The sequence below is a fragment of the Sander lucioperca genome, chromosome 21, assembly GCF_008315115.2.
Source record: "Sander lucioperca isolate FBNREF2018 chromosome 21, SLUC_FBN_1.2, whole genome shotgun sequence".
NCBI classification, from domain to species: Eukaryota; Metazoa; Chordata; class Actinopteri; order Perciformes; family Percidae; genus Sander; species Sander lucioperca.
In genome coordinates, this window is record NC_050193.1 from 29473075 (window position 1) to 29496492 (window position 23418).

The window sequence follows — 23418 nt, forward strand, 5'->3', positions numbered from 1 at the left end:
TCTTAATCACAATTTAAAAGAGAAAACATTCTCAGATTGTTTGGGAATGTTATGTCTTGATGTTGAAAAGAAATTATCAGTCGATGTCTCATCAGTTTTTTTTGTTTTTTTTTAGGGTCCCAAATATCGGTATTGAACTTGGAAAAATCCAGTTTCAGTCTGGCAATAGTCTGAAGTATCCATTAGTACAAATAGCCAGTAACTTTCAAAAATACTAATTCCTCAAACTTAAGGAATTTTGGAAAGAATATGTTTGAGCTATAAGGTTGCATCAAAGTTGAGTAGAATACAAAGTTAGTTCAAAATGAAAGTCAATCATTACGCCAGGGAAATGCAACTTCTACTTATCAGATCAATCTTTTTCCCCCAGTTGTTGAAATGCACGAATAAAAACATCTTCAGCACTGTTGTGTACAGGCATTGTTTTCTGATGATTAGCGTGAGAGAATTGAGATTTGGGAGCCAGGACCTCGTCCCACTGGACGACATTGCTATTTAAAAATACTCTCCCAAACCTAAAACCCTTCCAGCTGGTTGTATTCCAGACATGATGATAGATGTAACATTGGGCTGGACCTGACCTCTGCTGTGCTTTCCATAGTGTTTGCATATTAGCAACACAGCGAGCCTCTATAGCCCGCACGTGTCAAACTCGAGGCCTGCGGGCCAAACCCGGCCCCTCGCAAATTTAAATCCGGCCCGCCTAACAATTTTCGCAACAAATTTTGGCGTGCCTAGTTGTGCGCCAAACCAAAAAGACAGGAAACTGTTTTCAAACTGCAATCACGCGACACTCAAAGCGGAATTTGGCAGATTTGCCGACTTTGAGACTTCTTTTCTTTTTAAGGCCATACTGTGTAAGAGAGAAGACACACCAGCCTGATAATCGGCCGTCGGACCGTCTGGCGAGGTCGGTGACTCGAGTCTGTTTGGTGTGTTCCGTGCCGTCGGCCGTCGGAGGGGCCGTCGGCCTTCATTTGGGCCGACCTGACATGTTCAGTCGGGGACAGGGCAGTCGGGACTCACCCGGAAATGGGGAGCGGATGAGCCTCTCAAAATCTGACTAAATCTTTTAAACTGACCTTTGTTGATCTGAAGTGAAGACAGATTCAGCAACTGCACGGCCTATTTCTCTCTTCAAATGTTTTCAGAAACACGTTTCGGTGAACTATTTTAGTCCAATATGAGATCGTATTCTGAACGAGCCGCCATGACAGTCTGGCTGTGAATTTCCGGAGAAAAAAGACCCACGTGACGCGTTCGTCCAATCAGCTGCCGGTTTTAATTTTCTGGGAAATAATCAGACTGTTAATGGAAACAATACAGAGCAGCGCCGCCTGCTGCTATGGAGACGTATTACGTTTCGCGCACACGCAGAGCGTACGCTCAAGTCGGCGTCTCCTCAGTGTGTTCTGAGGCATTTTTTGGACCTCGGGGACCCGACTGATCAGTCCGACTGACTTTACTGCCGACGGTCGGCCGTCTGGTTGGTGTGTCAGGGCCCTAAACTGCCTCCTTATTTATGTTCTCTCCTGACTCCTAAAGTCACTACCGGGAAATGTAATCTTCGATCATATGGGCAAATCATGTATGACATTCCCCGAACGCCAACTGTTTTCGGTGAAAGTGCCTTTACATTTTTTGCTCCGTCATCCTGGTATAAACTGCAGAAATATATTAAATTAGACTACCTACCAACATTGATACAGTTTAACATTAGGATAAAGGATTACTTGAGTACTAAATGCACATGTGCTGCTACTGAGTGCTGCTGGTGATTATGTGGAGATGATGTTAATTTGCCAACTTTTTTTCTATTTTATGTTGTCTGTTTTTGCTGTATATTTTAAATATGGAACTTTTGTACTGCGGTCTTGGCCAGGACTCCCTTGAAAAAGAGATTCTGAATCTCAATGGGATTTCTCCTGCTTAAAAGGTTAAATAAAAAAAAAAAAAAAAAAAATCTACAGATTCCTAAGAGTTTTCATTTTCAGGATGTGAAACAGGTTGTTGTAAAAAAAAAAAGTTATTGTTTTGCGTGATTTCCTAAACTTTTTAGGAAACTTTTTTCCTGGCTTTTTTAGGGCTTTGTCGCCCAAACTGTAAGTGAGAAAGCTATATGAGACATGCAATAAAAAAGTCAAAGGTATTTGACTTTTTTGAAATAAAAGCATGTTAATAAACTTCACGTCTGGCCCTCGATGTCATGCTCATTCGCTGCAGGTGAGGGGACGTTAAAGGCTCCGACACACCAACCAGACGGCTGAAAAAAGTTCCTCAGAACACACCAAAGAGACGGCGACGTAATACGTCTCCATAACAACAGGCGGCGCTAATCTGGATTGTCGCCCAAAAGATGAAAACCGGCAGCTGATTGGACGAACGCGTCACGTGGGTCTGGCTGCTCCCGGATTTTACAACCGAGCATAATGGCGTCTCGTTCAGAATACGATCTCATATTGTACTAAAATAGTTCACTGAAACGTGTTTCTGAAAACATTTGAAGAGAGAAATAGGCCGTGCAGTTGCTGAATCTGTCTTCATTTCAGATCAACAAAGGTCAGTTTAAAAGATTTTTTCAGATTTTGAGAGACTCTAGTCACGCTCATCCCGCTCGTCATTTCCACCAATCAGGTTGGCCATTGAGTCTGACTGCCCGCCTTCTGATTCAACAAGTCAAATCGGCCAAAATGAACGCAGACGGCTTCTCCGACTGACACGGAACACACCAAACAGACTCGAGTCACCGACCTCGCCACACTGTCCGACAGCCGATAATTGGGTTGGTGTTTCAGCGCCTTCAGAGAGGCTAGCGACCTGGGGGTGCTGGGAAAACTGTGTCATGCTCCTGCTGTGTTGGAATGATAATTCAGACGGTAAAATCTGGGGCCTCGGGGTCAGGGAAAGCACGTGATGTTCAGTTAAATGCCCGGGGTGTCTCTGCTTTCGCTTCAGTTGGGCAGGTTGGCTCAAGCACACTCTTCTTTTTCCTCGGTACTGGTCAAACTCGTCTTATCACTTTCTCTATTTGGGATAAACTGCAGCACTCCGTGCCAACAACATGTTTCTGTCAGCTTTCAGAGGCGTGTTAAGGCAAGAACAGTTTGTGCACAGCTTGGCCTATGTACAAAATATTGTTTATATTCGGCAGTGTAGTTATGTTAGGAAATTTCTTTTTTGGTTCTCTGCAAATTATGGCAGCAACTAATAATTATTTTCATCGTTGATGAAGATAATAATCTGTGGATTGTGTTCTGGATTAATAGAGAAGTTGTTCGGTCTCTAAAATGTCAGAAAATTATGAAAAATGTGGATCAGTGTTTCCCAAAAGCCCAAGATGACGTCCTCAAATGTCTTGTTTTGTCCACAACTCAAAGATATTCAGTTTCCTGTCACAGAGGAGAAACTATATTTAACAAGCTGCAGCTCTACTGCAAACTTTCTGGTGAACTTAATCTAGTTTGACAGTCAGCCTCGCTCTTGGATCTGCTCATCGCTCCTTGCGACACAACATTGAGAAACAAATAGTTTGAGGACATCCTCCAAGTGCATACTCATACTCACTTTAAATAAATTCTGTATTTAAAGTGCACCGCACATGTTGACTTTTCTAACGGTTGTAGAAGCTTGTTGGCAAGTTTTCTTCCCGTTCAAACACAGACCTCCACTGTGGTGATCATTTTATTCTAGTGTTACTGTATTTACTTTAAGACAAATGTATACAAACATATCAAAGTCTTTAAAAAAAAAAGGAAACCTAGAAAGAGAGAGGCTGCCAAGAAAGAGAGTGACCAAGACAAACCAAACTTTATTTAGACAGACAGACAGACAGAGACAGACAGACAGACAGAGACAGACAGACAGACAGAGAGAGCCCTTACAGTAGTAGTAAGTTAGGTTGTAGCATGTTTAAATGAGCAGTGTGGGGAATAAAATGCAGAAAGGCGCAATGGTATCATAGTGCAAGATGGTGTCAGTGCAAATTCTATATCTATTCAAGTACAATTTATTAATTGTTTCAATGTGGTTATGTACTAAATCAGAAAAATAAACCAAGAAACCCTCAACAGATCGTCACTACTTTTGAGAATATTAGAAACCGTAAATTACAAATGACATGACGGCTCTGTGGTGTTCTCAAACACAACTTCCTTTTGATCCTTTTATCTTTATGGTTTCTCTGAAACAGAAACGCAAACAGGAATGCACAAAAGGGGCTTTTGTTTCCTGACTTAGTAACTGGGTTTAGTCCCTGAAACTATTCGACTGATAAGGGCCACAAGGCATGCAGAAGTTTACCCTTTGTGTCCACGATCACCTCCCCTCCTCCCTCCGTCTGAGCAGATATACTCGACCAACCAGTATGATCAACATCAAAGACCTGCTCCCTCACAGGCTTCCCACCAGTAGAAACTGTTTACTGGGAGATAAAATCTCTGTGACTCTGTGCAAATGTTTCTCCTCTGTCACCTGGATGTTCCAGCAGCTGGAATTTGGATTAATTGTTCACAGCAATTTGCCAAAAAAGGAACACGGCGCCTCGTTTGACATGGTCGTGTTCTGTGTCGACCTGACCCTGTGTTGAGCAGACTCTTCCTGTCGTACATCCCGACAACGGTGACCTTTTGCATTCCTCCGAGATGGTGTGAAGATGGAAGTGTAGCGAACGTCTGGTCCTGTAAACGAAAACACAACCTTTTTTTCCTGCCAGATGATATTCAAGATGTGCAACAATTCATGCATATAATTGTTTTTACTGTGATGTCGGATAGCAAACATTTAAATGATAATTAGGAAGACCCATGGGCAGCAGCATGTCTGGTTTGATGACCACGGAGTTTCCCACTTCCATCCACTTTTGTAGTCCCGTATGTACAACAACGAGACAAATTATACACAGTTGGTGGACCAACAGAAAACCACTAAACAGTCCTACAAAGACAGAAGTTGAGAAAGTAGGATTCAAAGTGTTAAAGTGCCCATATTATGAAAAAAATCACTTTCTGGGATTTGGGGAGTTATTTTGTGTCTCTGGTGCTTCCACACGCATACAAACTTTGATAAAATCCATCCATGCTGTTTAGAGTGAGATACAGTTTCTGAATGTGTCCTGCCTTCAGTCTCCGGGTGAGCTGTTTAAAATCGGCACGGCTTTCTACGTCACTAGCCGAGACGAGGTGGCTAACCGTTAGCATGCTAGCTCGTTCTGAATGGCAAAACACTGCTACAACACACACTAGTTCACCCTAATCTACAAAAGAACTACTTCCATGTCCCTGTTCTGCAGGTATTCCACACAAAGTTGGAAGTGTGCCCTCGTTTAGAAGAAGTCTCCCGGCTAATCCTGCCTTGTACTACTGAAGTTGAAGAAACAGCTAGCTAGCTCATGTAGTCCTTACCTAGCTACTGAGCATGTGATCTTACCTAGCTACTGAGCATGTGATCTTACCTAGCTACTGAGCATGTGATCTTACCTAGCTACTGAGCATGTGCGACTGCCAACAAAGATGTTACAGCAGTGAGAGGTCTCACTCTTTAGCTAAAACAGAGACCTGAACACAGGGTGAAAAGAGGAGCTGCAGCAATGTGCAGTACAACAAAAATATGTTTTTTTTGAAAATTAAACCACGTAAACTCATTCTGGTACAACCTCAAAATACAATTATGAACCTGAAAATGAGCATAATATGAGCACTTTAAGGCAAACTGTAACAGAGGTTGCAATACAACCGATAAGTCGAATGATCGACTAAGAGGGAGTCCGTCGTTTTGGTCTTAGTCCACTAAGATTTCTTTAATCTTAGTCTTTTTTTTTAATGCTATTTCATGCTGAATGACTTAATTCCAAGAAACCATGAGCACATCTCTGGTAAACACAAAATTTAAACTGGTGCTTTTTGCATGATTCTTTGTGGAGAAACTGTTTTACAGATCTGTCCATTGAATCAACTCATCGACTAGTGGACAAAATTGAATTAAGTGTTAGTCGACTAATAATTTCTTAGATCAAGGACAGCCCCAATGAATTCATAATTAATCTGTTTCATATTTTTTGTCGTTTGATGTCTGAATTTCTGACCCATCTCCATGATTTCTTTAATTTCCCAGCACTAACTACAAACACTCTTTCTTCCTCTCCCTCTCTCTCTTTCTCTGGAACAGCTACCATGTCGGCCGCAGACAAGTTCCTGTACGTGGACCGGAATGTGGTCAACAACCCACTGGCGCAGGCGGACTGGGCCACCAAGAAGCTGGTGTGGGTGCCCTCGGAGCGCCTGGGCTTCGAGGCCGGCTCTGTGAAGGAGGAGCGTGGCGACGAGTGCGTGGTCGAGCTGGCAGACTCGGGGAAGAAGATCAAGGTGAACAAGGATGACATCCAGAAGATGAACCCGCCCAAGTTCAGCAAGGTGGAGGACATGGCGGAGCTCACCTGCCTGAACGAGGCCTCTGTGCTGCACAACCTGAAGGAGAGATACTACTCTGGTCTCATATATGTGAGTATGAAACCGTCACCATGACTCCAACCAAGCATTGATTCATACATTGTTCCTCATTTTGCTTACGTATGTAGCAGTGATGCATGGGGTTTCTTTCCCAGTTTCTCAGTTCTAAAAGAAAAATAGCCTATACAATCTATTTATTAACTTCTAGGTATCTTGCCAGTGCTAACTTTGCACTAGCAAGTTGCGTTCTAAGCTCTTTTTTTCCCCCCGAGGCTCTCACAACAGCAGCGCTCACGGCCAGCTGTGTGACACATCTGCCACTATATCTATGAGGACTGCCAGGTCCTACGCAGCATGCTAGGCAGACACACAGCTGACAGCCTCACAGGTGGATGCGGTGCAGAGACACGCTCCGCAGGCGCAGAGACACGCTCCGCAGGCGCAGAGACACGCTCCGCAGGCGCAGAGACACGCTCTGCAGGCGCAGAGACACGCTCTGCAGGCGTAGACCTGTACCGGTCGCAGGGACGCGCTACCGGTTCCATACTTGGGAAATGGCTGCATGTGTCCATGTCAATGCACGCATCATCATAGCTGCACGACCGCTACAAGTCTGCTGCTATCCGCAGACGCGAAATATAGAGTATGTCCGAGCTTTCCGGACCGGTGAACTGGGACTCGGTTGCCCGCAACGGTTAACGAGAGTTGGCAGTCAGAGAAGGGGGGAAAAAATATCTAAATTAGCATCCTTAGTTTCAGTGCGAGTGTTTTTCTCCAAATGTTTCTTTGTAGTCTTAAATTAAGATTTTAGGAATATGTCAGGTTTAAAAAACAAAGTACAGCTATGTGTGATATTTCACATTTTCCTCAGCATTGCGTTGCTATTTTCTGGATGTGCTTGCTTGTCCAAAAAAAGATTGAAGGAAACTTAAGCACTCCAGAGTGTAATGTTTTAAAAAGCCTTTAATATCTTTTTGGCTATACATTAAACAAATGCCTGCTTGTTTTAGCCATTAAGGCTTTCATCAAGGCAAGTACAAAGTGGTCGCCTTTGGGCTGTCTCTTTTAACTAATTGGCAAGTGATTGCATGGTCAATATACATGGGTAATAAGTCACATGACAGACCATGTTGCACAGAGGAAATCAAAAGATGACGCAATAACAGGACAAAATAGCAATAAACAAGCAGAAAACATACATACAAAACATCATTAAACCTCTTAATCTTTAGGCAGAGCAGCCTATCCCATCATTCATCAGGGCAAAGGATTATCAGAATAACTATGTCCCATTGGCATTTTCCTTTTCATTGTTATGAAATCCCCGCTGGCTTATAGAAAACAATCTGCCATGGCCAGTCTCCAAACCAATGTATCTCCCCGTCCAACCTCCTAATTATCTCATTAAGCCCCATTGTTTAAGACAACCCATTGTGTGCAAATTGTCACTGCAGAGACTGTGTACAATCTACTCAGATACTCATGGCATGCAGGCGTTTTCTATTTCCCTCTTGTCTCTTTTGTTAGCTCCCTCCCTTCTCTGTGTGTTTTGGAGTTATCTTGTAAACAGGAAGCTGCAGGGAACAATGCAGTCCCGCACATGAGGGATGTGAAGGAGGGAGGGGCATCCAGTTTTTACAGTGATGGACATGGAATGTAAATCGTGTTGTAACTGCTATTACTTCCACCATAATTTATGTTATGTATCCCCATGTGGTGGCCTGGGAGTGATTTGCTCTCTTTGACTCTGTGGTGTGTGACCCGGTCAGATCAACACAGCCTGTTGTCCCTCCCTCGCTCCCCCCAGAGACCCAGGCTACGCTTGGTTAGCGTGGTGCCTCCAGGCTCTGTAGTCCTTAGATTGACCGTTTCTCAGGGGAGAGCGGGTGTACAACAGCGGGAGAGATGCCTGGTACAGACTTGCTGGGAGGCAGCACAGGAATGCACCACATAGAAAAAACCAATCTGACGTTATGGTAGGAGAACGAGAAGAAAAGATTCAGTGGAGTTTATAGAAAGGAAAGGAGAAGGGTTTCAATGTTCGGAGCAGAAAAGATAATTGCACCATGTCGACCTGAGATATGACTTGGCTAACCTGTAGACTAGTTTACCAACATAAAACATCAGTTGCTGGGTGGGGTTGCGATTACATAATATGTGAGGGAAACCAATCAGAGTTCATGAGAAACTTCCAGCTCCTTCTTGATGGGGGACGGCCTTAGTATTGAATCAGTGCCACGGATAACTTCTCTGTTTGTTGCGAAGAACTATACAACTTAGTATATCATCGCTGTAGGGCAGAAACCTTATACTGTATGTCCATATTTTATCATAAAAAAATCATAATTGAATGCCATTGGTCCCTCTTTACGTTTGTCTCTGGGTTTGTCAGTGATGATATGAAATGACTAGTGTCCCAGTCCACGATCCTAATTCTGCTCTGCACACTAAATGGAGCCTTGCAAATCTCCTCCATGATATTTCCCGGTCTGTAGAACAACCGAAACCCTCCTCTACCACCGGTACCTTCACTTCTTCTTATTCCATGTCCATGTGCAGCTTTTCTTTTGAACGCAACGCCTCTTATCTGTCCTGCAGACATACTCTGGGCTCTTCTGTGTCGTCATAAACCCCTACAAGAACCTGCCCATCTACTCAGAGGAGATTGTTGAAATGTACAAGGGCAAGAAGAGGCATGAAATGCCGCCTCATATCTACGCCATCACCGACACAGCTTACAGAAGCATGATGCAGGGTAAGTCTCTCCCTCCCCCCCACCGCTATAAAACTCAAGACTATTGCTTGAGAATATTATAAGGAAATAATGCAGTGGAATTTAACATCTGCTGGCCTACATAATGCCCTTTTTTGCTTTGATTCAAACCTTTGCCAGTTATTTTTGCAGCCCAAAGCTTGGAATATGGGTCAATGTCAATGCAGCTACTGTTCTCCGAGTAGTACACAGAGTTATAAACTGTAAGGCCCCAAAGAGAATAGGTTGTACGCATACATACTTCAATATAGACAGTTTATTTGTGTCAGTACTCTCTCTGAAAAATTACATGCAGGGCATGGGAGTTTGTGCCTTCATATGGAAGACAACAGGGACCAATCGCTGCAGAATATTTGATTTGATACTAGCAGAGTATTCATACAATTTCAGAAAATACCAGAAGCTCCCGATTCAAACTAAGAAAGGTTGTATTTAAAAAAAGATGCATGATGTTTCTCCTGTACAGCTCATTTGTCACATTCTTTTGACGAGTATACAGGAGAGGTACAAACAAAATCTTGTTTAACTTTGTTCTTAAGACTGATAAAACTCAATTTAATTTTCAAGACTAGTTAACAGTGATTATGATAGGTCCTCTTAAGTGCTGCTCTTACTTTGCTAATGCAGATTTCCTGTGTTTGGCATATGTCATCTTGTTGTTTTCAGGCCTGTATCCTTATCAATAAATATAATTGCTATATATCAGAGGTCCCACGCCTCTGGAGCAGCTAGGGGTTAAGTGTCTTGCTCAGGGACACATTGGTTGATGTATCTCAGTGGGAATCGAACCCGGATCTCCCACACCAAAGGCATAGGTCATATCCACTGCTCCATTGACATAGAGTCAATTCAGAAAAGGGTACATAAAAGCAGAAGGAAGAAAGGAAAATGTAACAGCGCTATCCTTGACACGTTACCTAAAGATGCACTGTTTAGTGTCTTGAGTCATTCACAACAAAAGCTGAACATCACAAGCAGTTGGTATTTCCTGCAGGGCTTTTGTATTGTAACGTGATTATTTAGTCCACGTCCTGTAAGTGCTCTTAGCTCGGCAGTCGAGCCCCAATTTAGCCCCGTTTTCCTGATGTGTTGTCTGTCATGCACACGTCCCATGAAAAAACAATGCCCCCTCTGTCCCATTTGTGCTCTTTTTCTCCATGTTTGGCTCCAGCAAAGTGTTCAGACCACATTATGGGAGGAGAACGGTGATTAGCTGGTTAGTTTGAAACCGAGCAGCACCTCTTTCCAGTCAGAGGAAGCCGGATATCGATTTCCTGTCTGTGGCTAATGTATTTCCTGTTGTACCGACTACAAAACTGTATGCACTGTGGTGATAACACATGCTCATTTAGAACATGCAGCGTAGTTGATCTGCAAAGGCTGCATAATCCAACATTTGTACATCTTTTCTGCAGATCGCGAAGACCAGTCCATTCTTTGCACGTGAGTTACAGTCTAGTTACAGCTAGATCACATAACACATAACGTAGCAATACTTCTATTAACATTCATTTCATTGTTTTGTCTGCCACTCTTTTGTGGCCTTCTCTAAATGACTTGTTTTGACTCCCTTATTTCTCTCCGTTTGTCTCGCAGAGGCGAGTCTGGTGCCGGTAAGACAGAGAACACCAAGAAGGTCATCCAGTATCTGGCTCACGTGGCCTCCTCTCACAAGACCAAGAAAGATCAGGTCAGTCCTGCCTCTGAGCCACACAGTTCATCCCTAAAAACTTTCCCTCCCATTACTCTTTTACATCCTCCAGTCACACCTTTTTTTATCATTTTAATTTACTCCCTTCATCTCTCACTTCATTCTCTACTGTTGCTTTTTATCTGAATTATTTTCAGGTGAGACACAATCGCTAATTTCCTTCCAGTGCTTTCATCTTCCAGGAACGACATTTTCCTAACCCTGTGTGTGTGTGTGTGTGTGTGTGTGTGTGTGTATAAATATTGATTCAGCAATATATCGTTGTCCTCCTTTGTGTGATACGAGAATCGATACGCTGGCGCTAAATATCAAAATTGTAATGAATGAATGAATCAATAAAATAAAGACTCTCTGAAGAGAGTTCCCTGCTCCCAGCGTCGCTGCTTCACGGCTCCTCGAGGCGGCGCTCAACACATGAATGAGGGAAACTTGGACATAAGTTAAAGGTGCTCTAAGCGATTTTTAGGCTACAACATTTTTTGTCACATACAGCAAACATCTCACTATCTGCTAGCTGCCTGTCCCCTGAACACACTGTAAAAAACACGGTCTCTGTAGACAGCCCAGGCTCCACAAACACCAACAACAACAAACTGCGCCAACCTGCACCACCAAACATAACAAACAGTGTTCGGGATGAGGAGGAGGGAGGGGAGAGCTAGCCTCCATTTTGTTTGACAATACTTCAAACGTCAACAAGAAGTGACGTCACCCAACATCGCTTAGAGCACCTTTAATTGTGCTGTTTTCTAACAGTTTGGACTTGCAGTATATAAAGAGAGAAAACTTGCCCTTAACCTTTTCACACGGCATTTTTATATTCCTAGTTAGACCGATATCATAATATAATGTATCATTGTAGGATTGTCTAGCAATGTATTATCCCAGAATAGAACAGCCATGTATCATAATGTGGCGTACTTGTGATTCCCACCCTCTAGTGTGAATGCGTACTTGATTGTGTACATGATTAATCCATCATCACATTGTTGTGTATTCAAACAGCTTATTTTCTGCAGTAGACAAACTTGTCTGTGTTACAGCCACCACAGAAAAAGGACCTACATTCAAAGGGGAAAAGTGGGGGGTGGCAATCAAGATAATAGCTCTGCAGGCACAGAGTAACAGTAGTGCAGATGTTTTTAAGAATTCTGGCACGCTGACATGTTACATAGACCAGAGGCCTTACTGCATCTTCTCATCAGAAATAAAACTACCATCTAGCAGTCGAGCATTACGTCAGACTCCGCTGGAAAACCTGCACTACTGTTATCTGGCCTGCTAGCTTCACGATAGATGCTGAAAGCAACATAGAGGGGTTTGATGAAAACCACATCTATCATATCTTTTTTTTTTGAGGTTGTATTTCTCTCTTCCCATCAACAGAACAGCTCGATCCTGTCACATGTGAGTTAACTCTCTCTCCCTCCATTCGCTTTTCCTCCCCCACCTGCTTTCTGTCATCACCTTCCTCCTCGGTCCTCCTACCCCTCACCCCTCTTCCTCCCTCTCTTCCCCCTCGCTGGAGCGCACGGTTGTGGGAGTCACTTTGTATTAAGGGCAGAGGTGACATGTCTTGCCAGCCAATAGGAAATGTGGAGGAAGTTGTTTTTTTCCTGGCCAGGGGCAGCCGTATGTGTTCCTGTGAAAAATTCAGCCAGACAATAGTAGGATAAGGGGGAGGAGTCTTTGCAACAACAAAAAACCCTGCAATTCTTTTGGTCTAATTGATGTATTTATAGATTTGTCTGGTTGAATTTTTCATCATTTGTATCGCTACTCGAGTCTGAAGTTTGACTGCTTTTTGTTTTGCGCAAAGATTTTTGCTTTTCTCACATAAAACAAATAGGTTGGGCAGTGTTTGTGTTCAACACACACCACAGCATCAGTTTTCTATTTATCAAGAGGTTCAGTGAAAGATCAGAGTCCAGAATTAGATTTGCTGTATAGTTTGCATTAGATGTGAGGAAAGTCATTTAGTTTTTATGCTCCCATTCGTTCAGCTTAGGTGCTGCCCAAAACGGCTTATGTGCTGCGCCTAGGCCTTCTAATGTCAGGGGGAAAACCCTGTTCTGACAAACATTTGTACAGTACAACGTCATTGCTTTGATTTCTTTAAACTCAACATGTAATATGTACTTTACTCATGAATCCGTGCAATGGTAGCCTTTGGATTTTGGCAGATGCCGTTCCTTGTTTTTTTTTTGCTGGATGAATATGAGTAATCATCAGCCAAATAGGTGAAGGAAAAAAAACAACTTGTGTGAGAAGTGAGGTAGCTGTGGCAAGACCTTGCTGGAAAGCACAAATGCTTAGCAAAGCCTTTTTGGGGAGAATAAGTGAGTTAAAAACAAGCCAGTATAGCTTGAAGAAAGACGTTTTCAGAGGTATATTGAAGCCAAAAGGACCGCCTGTTTGTTTGTTTGTTTGTTTGTTTTGTGCTTTGGGTTCACTGGATTATTCTGCTCTAGGTGATGGGTTGCTGATACGGGTCACAGGGTCTCTGGGTGTTTGCAGATTTGGGCACTAACACGACATTATGTGTGTTTGAAAATGCTTGGGTGCGATGTGTGTGTTTGTATGTTGCTGCTGGTGTGTGTATATACGGTATCCCTCCTTTTTATCACTTTGTTTTACATGTTTTGTACACTCCCATGTCCCCCCTTCTCCTCAGACGTAAGTACATCATGGGCAAACAAACATTCTAGTAAATGAATAAGCAGTTCTCACGATACATCAGTCTTGTTAGATCTGATTCTATGGCTGAGAACTATCCTGATTTACGTAAAGCGTACTTTATATTTTGCCTTGCTGTTCTCCGTATTTCCATCAGGGGGAGCTGGAGAAGCAGCTGCTGCAGGCTAACCCCATCCTAGAAGCCTTTGGAAATGCCAAGACAGTGAAAAACGACAACTCCTCTCGATTTGTAAGATTTAGTGCTACGTCTTGGGATTGTGACTTGTTATGAACTGCCTGTTTTCACAGCTGGACTGTTCCACATACCTTTCTTAAATGTTAATGTTTTTTTTTTCCTCCTAGGGAAAATTCATCAGGATCAACTTTGACGTCAATGGTTACATCGTTGGTGCCAATATTGAAACCTGTATCCTTGATACTGTCATTGCTTCTGTAGTAGTACTTGTGTTTCTTTGTTGGGAGTGTCTCACTGCAGTACACAAACTGATTGGAAAATGCAGCCATGGTAGTATCAGAAAAACTGGTCCTTGACCGATTGGCCACTAGACTTGTTGGAGAAGTCCCGTGCCATTCGCCAGGCCAAAGATGAGAGGACCTTCCACATCTTCTACTACTTGCTCACAGGGGCCGGAGATAAATTGCGCAGTAAGCAACATATTACAAAACTGTCTGTTCAAAGACCGAGTTAGAATTTCTCAAGGATTTGCAGATAAGTAATAAATATTTCTGTTTTCATTCTGAAGACTCACAGAGGCCCTTCCTGTAAGACTTTTTAACTTCTCTTTTGCCATTTAACTCACTCCAACCATCCCTTTTCTCTCAGATGAACTGCTCCTTGAAAATTACAACAACTACCGTTTCCTTTCCAACGGGAACGTTACGATTCCTGGGCAGCAGGACAAGGACCTGTTCACAGAGACGCTTGAGGCCTTTAGGATCATGAGTATCCCAGAAGATGAGCAGATAGGTAAGGCAGACAGAAAATTACTGTTAAAATAACTTTCTTTTTTTCTTTGAGTGGGACTTTGTTTACCGTCTAGTATCAATGCAACCTAAAACCAGCTTAATGCTCCCATTTGTTCTTTCTGTGCAGGCCTGTTGAAGGTGGTGGCCTCTGTACTGCAGCTTGGGAACATGAGCTTTAAGAAGGAGCGCCACACAGACCAGGCCTCCATGCCTGACAACACCGGTAAGTCAGACCTTAACCTGAAATATTTGGCTAAATCTTGGTGTATGGTTCTGCGTTGAATCTATGCCGTGGGTACCCATAGATACGGACCCTACGGCATAGCCTGACGTGCACTTCCCGCAAAAAAAAAAAATGAACTACATGTTGCGGCGACGCAGACTGAAATGTTCCGCTTGGCTTGGTAGCGTCACATTTCCCTTTACTAGGGCTGGGCATCGTTAAAAAACATCTTCGGTACCGATATCAATAGCGTGATTTTTGATACCGGTTCCTTAACGATACTTTTTCGAAACCAAAAAGAAATTACAACAATACACATTACGGCACAAATCTTTTTATTTCTTTTTCAGCTCCTACTACAGCCAATCACAGACATTATTAAATCTTGGTAGAAGTATGCTGCATGCTGATTGGCTCACTGAGGCTGATGAGATTCACTCCTTAGGTATTGTAATTGGGTATTGAATTACGAGGCATTTTTCGATGCTCGATACTTTGGAGGGAATTCGGTCGATAACTAAAAAGTATTGAATTCGGTACCCAGCCCTACCCTTTAATCATTTCCTGCTGCTCCTTAGGAGAAGGTAAACTTTTCCTGCTACAGCTTTCCCACTGTGGTCAGAAAGAACAAAGGAGACACTTTGTTTCTCCGTCTCCACCGACGGAGTCAGTACTCGCTCTGAAGCTAACCCTAGTTGCGCTACCACACACTCCACTTGCATGCATGCACATACAGGGTTCTGCTATTTTCTTAACAGATCCGCTAGAACTACGCAGACACAAGTATAAATCCTCACACAGCATAGGCCACTTGCGTAACGGCGTCTGCTCTGCGTAGAGCCTACTGTATGCACTACTATAAATCAGCCTTTATTTTGGCAAAACTACCACCTACTTTGATAAGTTGTTGATAATGATCCTGCAGATATATCTTAAATGTTATTGTTTTCCCCTCTCCTCCTCTTCTCACTTTCTTCCTCCCGTTTCCTCTGCAACAGCTGCCCAGAAGGTGAGCCACCTTATGGGCATGAATGTCACAGACTTCACCAGAGCCATCCTGTCACCCAGGATCAAGGTGGGCAGAGACTACGTCCAGAAGGCTCAGACCCAGGAGCAAGCAGAGTTTGCTGTGGAGGCCCTGGCCAAGGCCACATACGAGAGGATGTTCCGCTGGCTCGTCATGAGGATCAACAAAGCCCTGGACAAGACCAAGAGGCAGGGAGCCTCCTTCATCGGCATCTTGGATATCGCTGGATTTGAGATCTTCGAGGTAAACAATTGAGGCAAACTGTACGTGACTTAACAGTGTAATATATAGCGAAATGAATCCATATGTACAAATGTATATTAAAATATAATAGACATCGAGGAAGAACCCATGGTACTTGTCTCTAAGAAAGGTGCCGAAACGTTTTTCTTTTTGTGTCTTATTCTGTTTAGAATGTGCCAGATGAATTAAAGGCATTTTGAAATATTTTTTTCTTAAAGACGAGAGCCTTGGGTTCTTCCTTGATGTCTATTGGATTTGTTCATGCTCCCCACCAAAGAGCGCTGTCGTTTGTTCACTAACACTAGTTCCAAGAAGCTCTCCAATCTCCTCCCTTCTTCGGTGTATTAAAAATATCATCCATGTTTCTATTTGTGCACTGTTAAGCATTTTTTCTCCTGTGTCTCCCCAGCTGAACTCATTCGAGCAGCTGTGTATCAACTACACCAATGAGAAGCTGCAGCAGCTCTTCAACCACACCATGTTCATCCTGGAGCAGGAGGAGTACCAGAGGGAGGGCATCGAGTGGAGCTTCATCGACTTCGGCCTCGACCTGCAGCCCTGCATCGACCTTATTGAGAAACCTGTGAGTTTAAAAATCATACTCACCTGTCGCCAAGCTTTAACTCCTTCATGTGACCCGACGTTAAAAGGGAATTACATTTAATTTGAACCATGTCCCTATTTTCCCATGGATTTGTGTCTAAATGACTAATTTAGGTGTTGACCTGGCATCGGTAAGTTACACGAAAAAAAGCCTAGCAGGATGACATTTTTCCATAATGTTGTCAGAGACTTATAATAACAATCTGAGCCTGTCAGTGGCAAAAACAGCACTTTTAGTCGACGGAAATTGAAGGTTGCCATTGCCCTACTGAATTACAGCATCGGTTACATGCATTTTCAAAGACTCTTGTTCACATTAGTCAGACACAAATCCATGAAAATAGGTTGGAAGGTTGGAAAAATACCAAAATTCCCCTTAAGTCCTGTTTATTTCTTAGCCTGGTCCTCGGACTCTGGTCCACTAGCCTGGTCCTACCAGACTCTGGTCCACTAACCTGGTCCTACCAGACTCTGGTCCATTAGCCTGGTCCTACCAGACTCTGGTCCATTAGCCTGGTCCTACCAGACTCTGGTACACTAGCCTGGTCCTACCAGACTCTGGTACATTAGCCTGGTCCTACCAGACTCTGGTCCATTAGCCTGGTCCTACCAGACTCTGGTCCACTAGCCTGGTCCTACCAGACTCTGGTCCATTAGCCTGGTCCTACCAGACTCTGGTCCATTAGCCTGGTCCTAGCAGACTCTGGTCCATTAGCCTGGTCATACCAGACTCTGGTACACTAGCCTGGTCCTACCAGACTCTGGTACACTAGCCTGGTCCTACCAGACTCTGGTCCATTAGCCTGGTCCTACCAGACTCTGGTCCATTTCATTGGTCCAGAGAGTCTGGCCACTCTCCATTAACAAGTGTTAACTTCTTGAAGGCGGGTACTCTGTTGAAGTTTAAAACTATTGGATCTGCCCAGAGCCACTCTGGATCTGCCATAACCAATCGCTAACGTTTGGTTGTGACGTCGGCTTAGCATTGCTAGCGTTAGCCTTAGCTAACTCCTTCACCACTAACGGAGCGAGCTGGAAAATCAAACTGTTCCCGAACCCCGTGGGGAGGAGGGCCACAACATCATGGCCACCAACACAACTCAGCAAAGATTGTTCTTGGTCAGGCTTTAACTTCTGGATTTTCGGCAGCGTTGCCACAACGGACCGAATGGCTTCGCTCGCATCTTTCTCCGCCGCCATTACAGAACTACAACTCAAACTAGAGCACGACCTCAACGTCATCGTTCTCAGCCACTCCCTCTGTTCACTGATTGGACTGGTGAAGATTGGCCGGAGAAAACCCGCGAATATACCGCAAACCCAGACCTAGTACTGAAGGAAAATGAAAATTGAGCCGAAGTACGTAGGAGGGCGGAGCCAGGCTATTTATTTCTGATCAGATATCAGTATTTTTTTTTTTCTTCTTTGTTCTTCCAATGTGTTGAGTACTTCAGGGCCTTTCTATTTCACACCTTAAATTGTACCCTCTCCCTTTTGTGTGTAGGCCAACCCACCTGGTATCCTCGCTCTGCTGGATGAGGAGTGCTGGTTTCCCAAAGCCACAGACAAGAGCTTTGTGGAGAAGGTGCTCCAGGAGCAGGGCACTCACCCCAAGTTCTTTAAGCCCAAGAAACTGAAGGATGAAGCAGACTTCTCTGTCATCCATTATGCTGGCAAGGTGAGTAGTTCATTATGAAGCATTCTCGTTTACACATTTCTCCATCCTAATTTGTCTTACATGTGCCTTTTTCTTTCATGCATTTGTCCAGTTTTTAAACTTTATGATAATGGCTCAGAGGTCGGCAAACGCTTTGGCTACATCGTTGTAGATTGTTGCTTCAGTTTTTGCACTCGGCACAGCGCTGTGAAACTACAAACTATTGTCAGCTGTTATCAGAGGACGCAGGTGACAGGGAACAATAACTAAAAATAGAAACTTTTTAAACCAAACTATACACTTATTGACAGTCATTAGATATTTTCCTGTAAATCGTAATGTAATTCAAAAGAAATGTAGACACTTTATGATCCATTTCTGTGTAAAAGGGCCACACACGGCTCGTGTAAAAAAGTATAAATAGAAGACTGTCCTATTTTTACTCTTGTAGAGCGTATATCCACGGTGCATACGCACCACTACGCGCTGCTCTCATGCGTGGTTTAGCCAGTTTCATTGATTATAGTGGAAGTGTAGTGTTGGAACATCCGCTCTCCGTGCAATGTAGCCGGCCCGTTAGCCAGTCTCAGAAAACAACTTGACAATTCCTGCCTAATGTGACTCCTCAGGTGGACTACAAGGCGGATGAGTGGCTGATGAAGAACATGGACCCCTTGAATGACAACGTGGCTTCGCTGCTCAACCAGTCCACTGACAAGTTTGTCTCTGAGCTCTGGCGTGACGGTGAGTTGAGGCAGATGTTAACCCAGGAATCACTGCTTCTCTGGGAGCGGTGCTTGTTGTGGGAATATATGTCATGTTTGGGTTCCTGGTTTACATTTCATAGTGCTTTCTTTCTCTTTTATTGTCTGGTGTGTGCACCTTTGTTTTTACCTTCTCAAATTCCACTTGTTGTGTCCATCCATTTCTTCCTCTGTTTGGCACCATTTCGTCTGTCATTTCTTTCTTGTACTGGGTCTCAGAGGTACAGAAATCTCAGAGAGCCTACTTTTATCAGCGTTTTCCTTTTCTACACTCAAACTCAGGTGACAAGGTTTCCTTTTTATTTAAGACCCCCCCCACCCCCCCTTACTCATGCTGTCTGTTTAAACATGCTTATTTCTCCATCCATTTCTCCTCAATGTTCAAACTTGTGTTTTTGAGTTTAAACTTTCAATGGATAAAAAGATTTTGTGAGTTCTTCCAGTGTCTTTAACCACGGTGTGTGTGCAGTAACGAAATCTTCTGGTCATCTTACGACTTGTTGCTCTATCGTTGAACTCTCCTTTTCTCCTTCTGTGTAATAGTGGTGTTTGGGGACTCCTGGTGTTGGTCATGGTTACTGCAGCGATGGGTATATACTGCATGGGTTTGGTGTGTTTTTGTCTTTATATCACCACAAAGATTACACTGCACCCGCCAGAGTTTGCCACCTTCCTGACACACACATTCATATTTAATTACACATAGTTTTCACTCACAGAACTACACACTAGCAGCGTTACAACAGTCCAACAGCCCCCTTCCATGCACTGCACTGAGTTTTGTTTTTCATCATGGTGTGTAATCTCTCCACGCTTCACTCCTCTCGGTCATCCTACTCCCGATTCCCGTTTCCCCTCAGCATTCACTCTGTGTTCTGTGTGGTGTTTCACTGGTCCTGGTGTTATGAACCGCCTTTTTCCTGGTTTATGCATTATTTACCAAGAGGAAGTGGAGAGACAATGGTCATATTCATTCTCCCTTGTGACATGCATTTGGTTTGAGTTTGCCTGGTTTAAATATTCAAATTATTAAATTAAAAAACCCCACTAGCTTCTTACATAGTGTCTCTCTTCTCTCTCTCTCTATCCTCTCTCTGTTGTTTCTTCTTTCAGTGGACCGCATCGTGGGTCTGGATAAGGTGTCTGGCATGTCCGATATGCCCGGTGCCTTTAAGACCCGCAAGGGCATGTTCCGCACAGTGGGCCAGCTGTACAAAGAGCAGCTGTCCAAGCTCATGGCCACGTTGAGGAACACCAACCCCAACTTTGTCCGTTGCATCATCCCTAACCACGAGAAAAAGGTACCGGAGAAATACTGTCATCTGTTAAGGTGTTTCCACCGCAGGACCAAAAACCTACTAAACCTGCTTAGTTCCTAGTTTTGTTCCTTAGTTCCTAGAACTTTTTTTTTTAATTGCTGTAGACCCAATCACAATGTTTGTGTACAATCACTTCCAGTTAGAAAACTTCCTTCGTCCCGTAGATAAAATGTAACGGCACTGAGCAAACTGGGGACGAGGAAGTACTGGACACGCTCATCTCATTTATCTAAAATGCATGTTTGATGCTTTCATTTGTCAACACTTTGACTAACGTTATCTTGGAGAGCTAATGTACCTGTTGGGCCACAGACTAAGAAATGAAACCACCCAAACTAGCAGTCAGTCTGACCGGCGGTGAGCGGTTGCTGTTCATAACACTAGATTTGGTTTCTCAAAGACTCTAGCAAAGCAACACAGTTCATAAAGAAGGCACAGCAGAAACGTCGGCTAGGTCGCACCTCTGTGTTTAACCATATTTCTTTGAACGTTACAGTTACTGCTGAAAATGACAACAGAAATAAACAAGTTTGCCGAACTGTCATTTGTCTACCAGGAAGTGATCTTTGTGTTAGCGCGACGTCGCTGTGATTCGGTCTATAAGCCACTGTGTAGAATAAAGCCGTTCTCTCTGTTTTGCCACACTGCTTATCAGCAAATGTTCTTCTTTCTCAGGCTGGTAAACTGGACCCCCACCTGGTTCTGGACCAGCTGAGGTGCAACGGTGTGCTGGAGGGGATCCGTATCTGCAGACAGGGCTTCCCCAACCGCATTGTCTTCCAGGAGTTCAGGCAGAGGTACGGAATAATAACGCTGTAACCAGTTTGTCTTATTCTCTGGCAGCTATATGTAAGAAAAAAAATTAAATAAAATCCTATCCTCTGCCCCTCTCCCCAAGGTATGAAATCCTCACTCCCAATTCCATCCCCAAGGGCTTCATGGATGGAAAGCAGGCCTGTGTGCTCATGGTAAGCAAAACTGTAGCTAAGCCTCCACAATAACAAAGTCCCTCTGCAGTGTGATTGATCAGTTCATCTCCTGTCCTGGCAGATCAAAAGCCTGGAGCTGGATCCCAACCTGTACCGGATCGGCCAGAGTAAAGTTTTCTTCAGGGCGGGAGTCCTCGCTCACCTGGAGGAGGAGAGGGACATGAAGATCACGGACATCATCATCAGTTTCCAGGCCTGGTGCAGAGGCTACGTGGCCCGCAAGTAAGAAAAGACAATGGACACACTTTGACACTTTATAGCCTGGGGGCTGTTTCACAAAAGCAGAATTAATAAATCCAGGATAACCGATAAAGTGAGGCTTGACCTAGTCTAATCTGTGCAGCCTGGCTTGGTGCGTTTCAGGATGGCCAAGCCAGGCTGAGGAGGAGCGACTAGGTCAAGTCAGGATGAAGTAGTTCAGATTGATGCGCGTTCACGGCTTTCTTTAACAGACTGCGAGGTCAATCACAGATTTCCTGATGCTAAAATGGAGAATACGCATTGTTCATACTTTATACAGAGTGAGCAGCAGCTTCATATGGAAGTTTGATGATGTGAAACACATTATTTGTAAGAAACGCGGCCGCTGTAGTGAAACAGCGAGAGAAAGCGTTGCAGACAATCGCGGACCGACTGAATGTGTAAGTAGCCTAAAAATAGACATTATGTGACCACGACTCTGATCTGTAATCGTCACAATTATAATATTCAAGGAGTTAGGCTGCAAATAATTTGCACACATAACATTTTGGATTAAAAGTGAGCAGAAGTGTTTGGTAAATGTATATTTTTAGACTTTTCAGACATTCAGTCCGTTCGCTATTGTCTGCCACTCAGTTTCTCTCTGTTTTATTATAGCGAGCCTGCTTCTTCCCAAATATACTTTGCTTCCTCGTATGTATGGACATAGAAAGGAAAGAAGCTGAAAGATTTGACTCCAAAATCTAGAAACTATGAAGATAATTAAGTGATAAACTCAATGCACACTGTAAACATCCCCCCCCAGCAAAATATAAGGTCCACAACCATTGGGGTGTCCTCTCCCTGTTGTTACATGAATGTACAGTAACCTACACTAGATAGTTACTGGTCCAGTGAACTAAGACTATAATTTGGGAGGATTGTACAATTAGGATAGGTTTTATAATTGTACAATCCTCCCAAATTATAGTCCCAGTTTACTGGAGAGAACACACACTGTGTGCTAAGAATGGCAAATAAAAAGCACATGGAAGAGAAATATACATGATCCTTTATTGTTAAAGAATAGAAAAAGAAATAAATCATCTAAAAAGATGTATTGGTCTATTATGTATCTATGTATTGGTATTTGAATATAAATATAAATATGCGGACTTTGGCTGATTATGCATTGAATTATGAGATCACATAATCACGTCTTTCTGGAGGGACTGTTGAAGCAAACTCTTCACACTCCAACTTGAACAAGACTTTTTCTGCATCTCTGCCATCACAGCCTTTAGTTTGCCCAGTTTAGTTAGTTTGTTGCATTAAAATGGAGGTCAAATGAAGTGCGATTGTCTGAGTCTGTGTCTAACTTTGCTTTGTAGGGCTTTTACCAGGAGACAGCAGCAACTGACTGCAATGAAGGTGATCCAGAGGAACTGTGCTGCTTATCTTAAACTCAGGAACTGGCAGTGGTGGAGGCTCTTCACCAAGGTGAACCTCACACTCAGCCTACATTTTCTCAACAGTATTGTTCACATCCCTAGCCTTTTCCTCGCTTTTTTTCCCTTTTTAACTCCCCTTCTTTCTACCGCTTTGTCCTCAGGTGAAGCCTTTGCTGCAGGTCAGCCGGCAGGAGGAGGAGATGCAGGCCAAGGACGATGAGCTGATGAAGGTGAAGGAGAAGCATCTGTATGCCGAGCAGCAGCTCCAGGAGCTGGAACAAAAACAAAGTCAGGTAAGCTTTAAGAAACCACCGTCTCTGTTAAGTTCATGTCCTTACAGATTAAACTACACAGACAGAAGTCAACAAGACA

At 43.5% G+C, this 23418-nt stretch overlaps 1 protein-coding gene across 2 annotated transcripts in view; it reads left to right on the top strand.

Annotated features, from left to right (window-relative positions):
- Positions 1-23418, top strand: part of LOC116046725 (myosin-9-like) — a 63520-nt gene that overhangs the window by 17046 nt on the left and 23056 nt on the right. Inside the window, exons 2-21 of one of the 2 annotated variants that reach the window (XM_031295118.2) lie at positions 6163-6494; positions 9042-9198; positions 10632-10659; positions 10813-10906; positions 12314-12334; positions 13761-13853; positions 13967-14030; positions 14171-14269; positions 14448-14591; positions 14718-14813; positions 15812-16083; positions 16493-16666; positions 18191-18364; positions 18973-19087; positions 20221-20408; positions 21102-21223; positions 21325-21394; positions 21477-21637; positions 22987-23095; positions 23208-23339. In XM_031295118.2, coding sequence (XP_031150978.2) covers positions 6168-6494; positions 9042-9198; positions 10632-10659; positions 10813-10906; positions 12314-12334; positions 13761-13853; positions 13967-14030; positions 14171-14269; positions 14448-14591; positions 14718-14813; positions 15812-16083; positions 16493-16666; positions 18191-18364; positions 18973-19087; positions 20221-20408; positions 21102-21223; positions 21325-21394; positions 21477-21637; positions 22987-23095; positions 23208-23339 — 2640 coding nt within the window. In that variant the 5' untranslated portion in view covers positions 6163-6167. The remainder of the gene's footprint in view (positions 1-6162; positions 6495-9041; positions 9199-10631; positions 10660-10812; positions 10907-12313; positions 12335-13760; positions 13854-13966; positions 14031-14170; positions 14270-14447; positions 14592-14717; positions 14814-15811; positions 16084-16492; positions 16667-18190; positions 18365-18972; positions 19088-20220; positions 20409-21101; positions 21224-21324; positions 21395-21476; positions 21638-22986; positions 23096-23207; positions 23340-23418) is intronic. The other variant, XM_035997121.1, reaches the window with a different exon arrangement.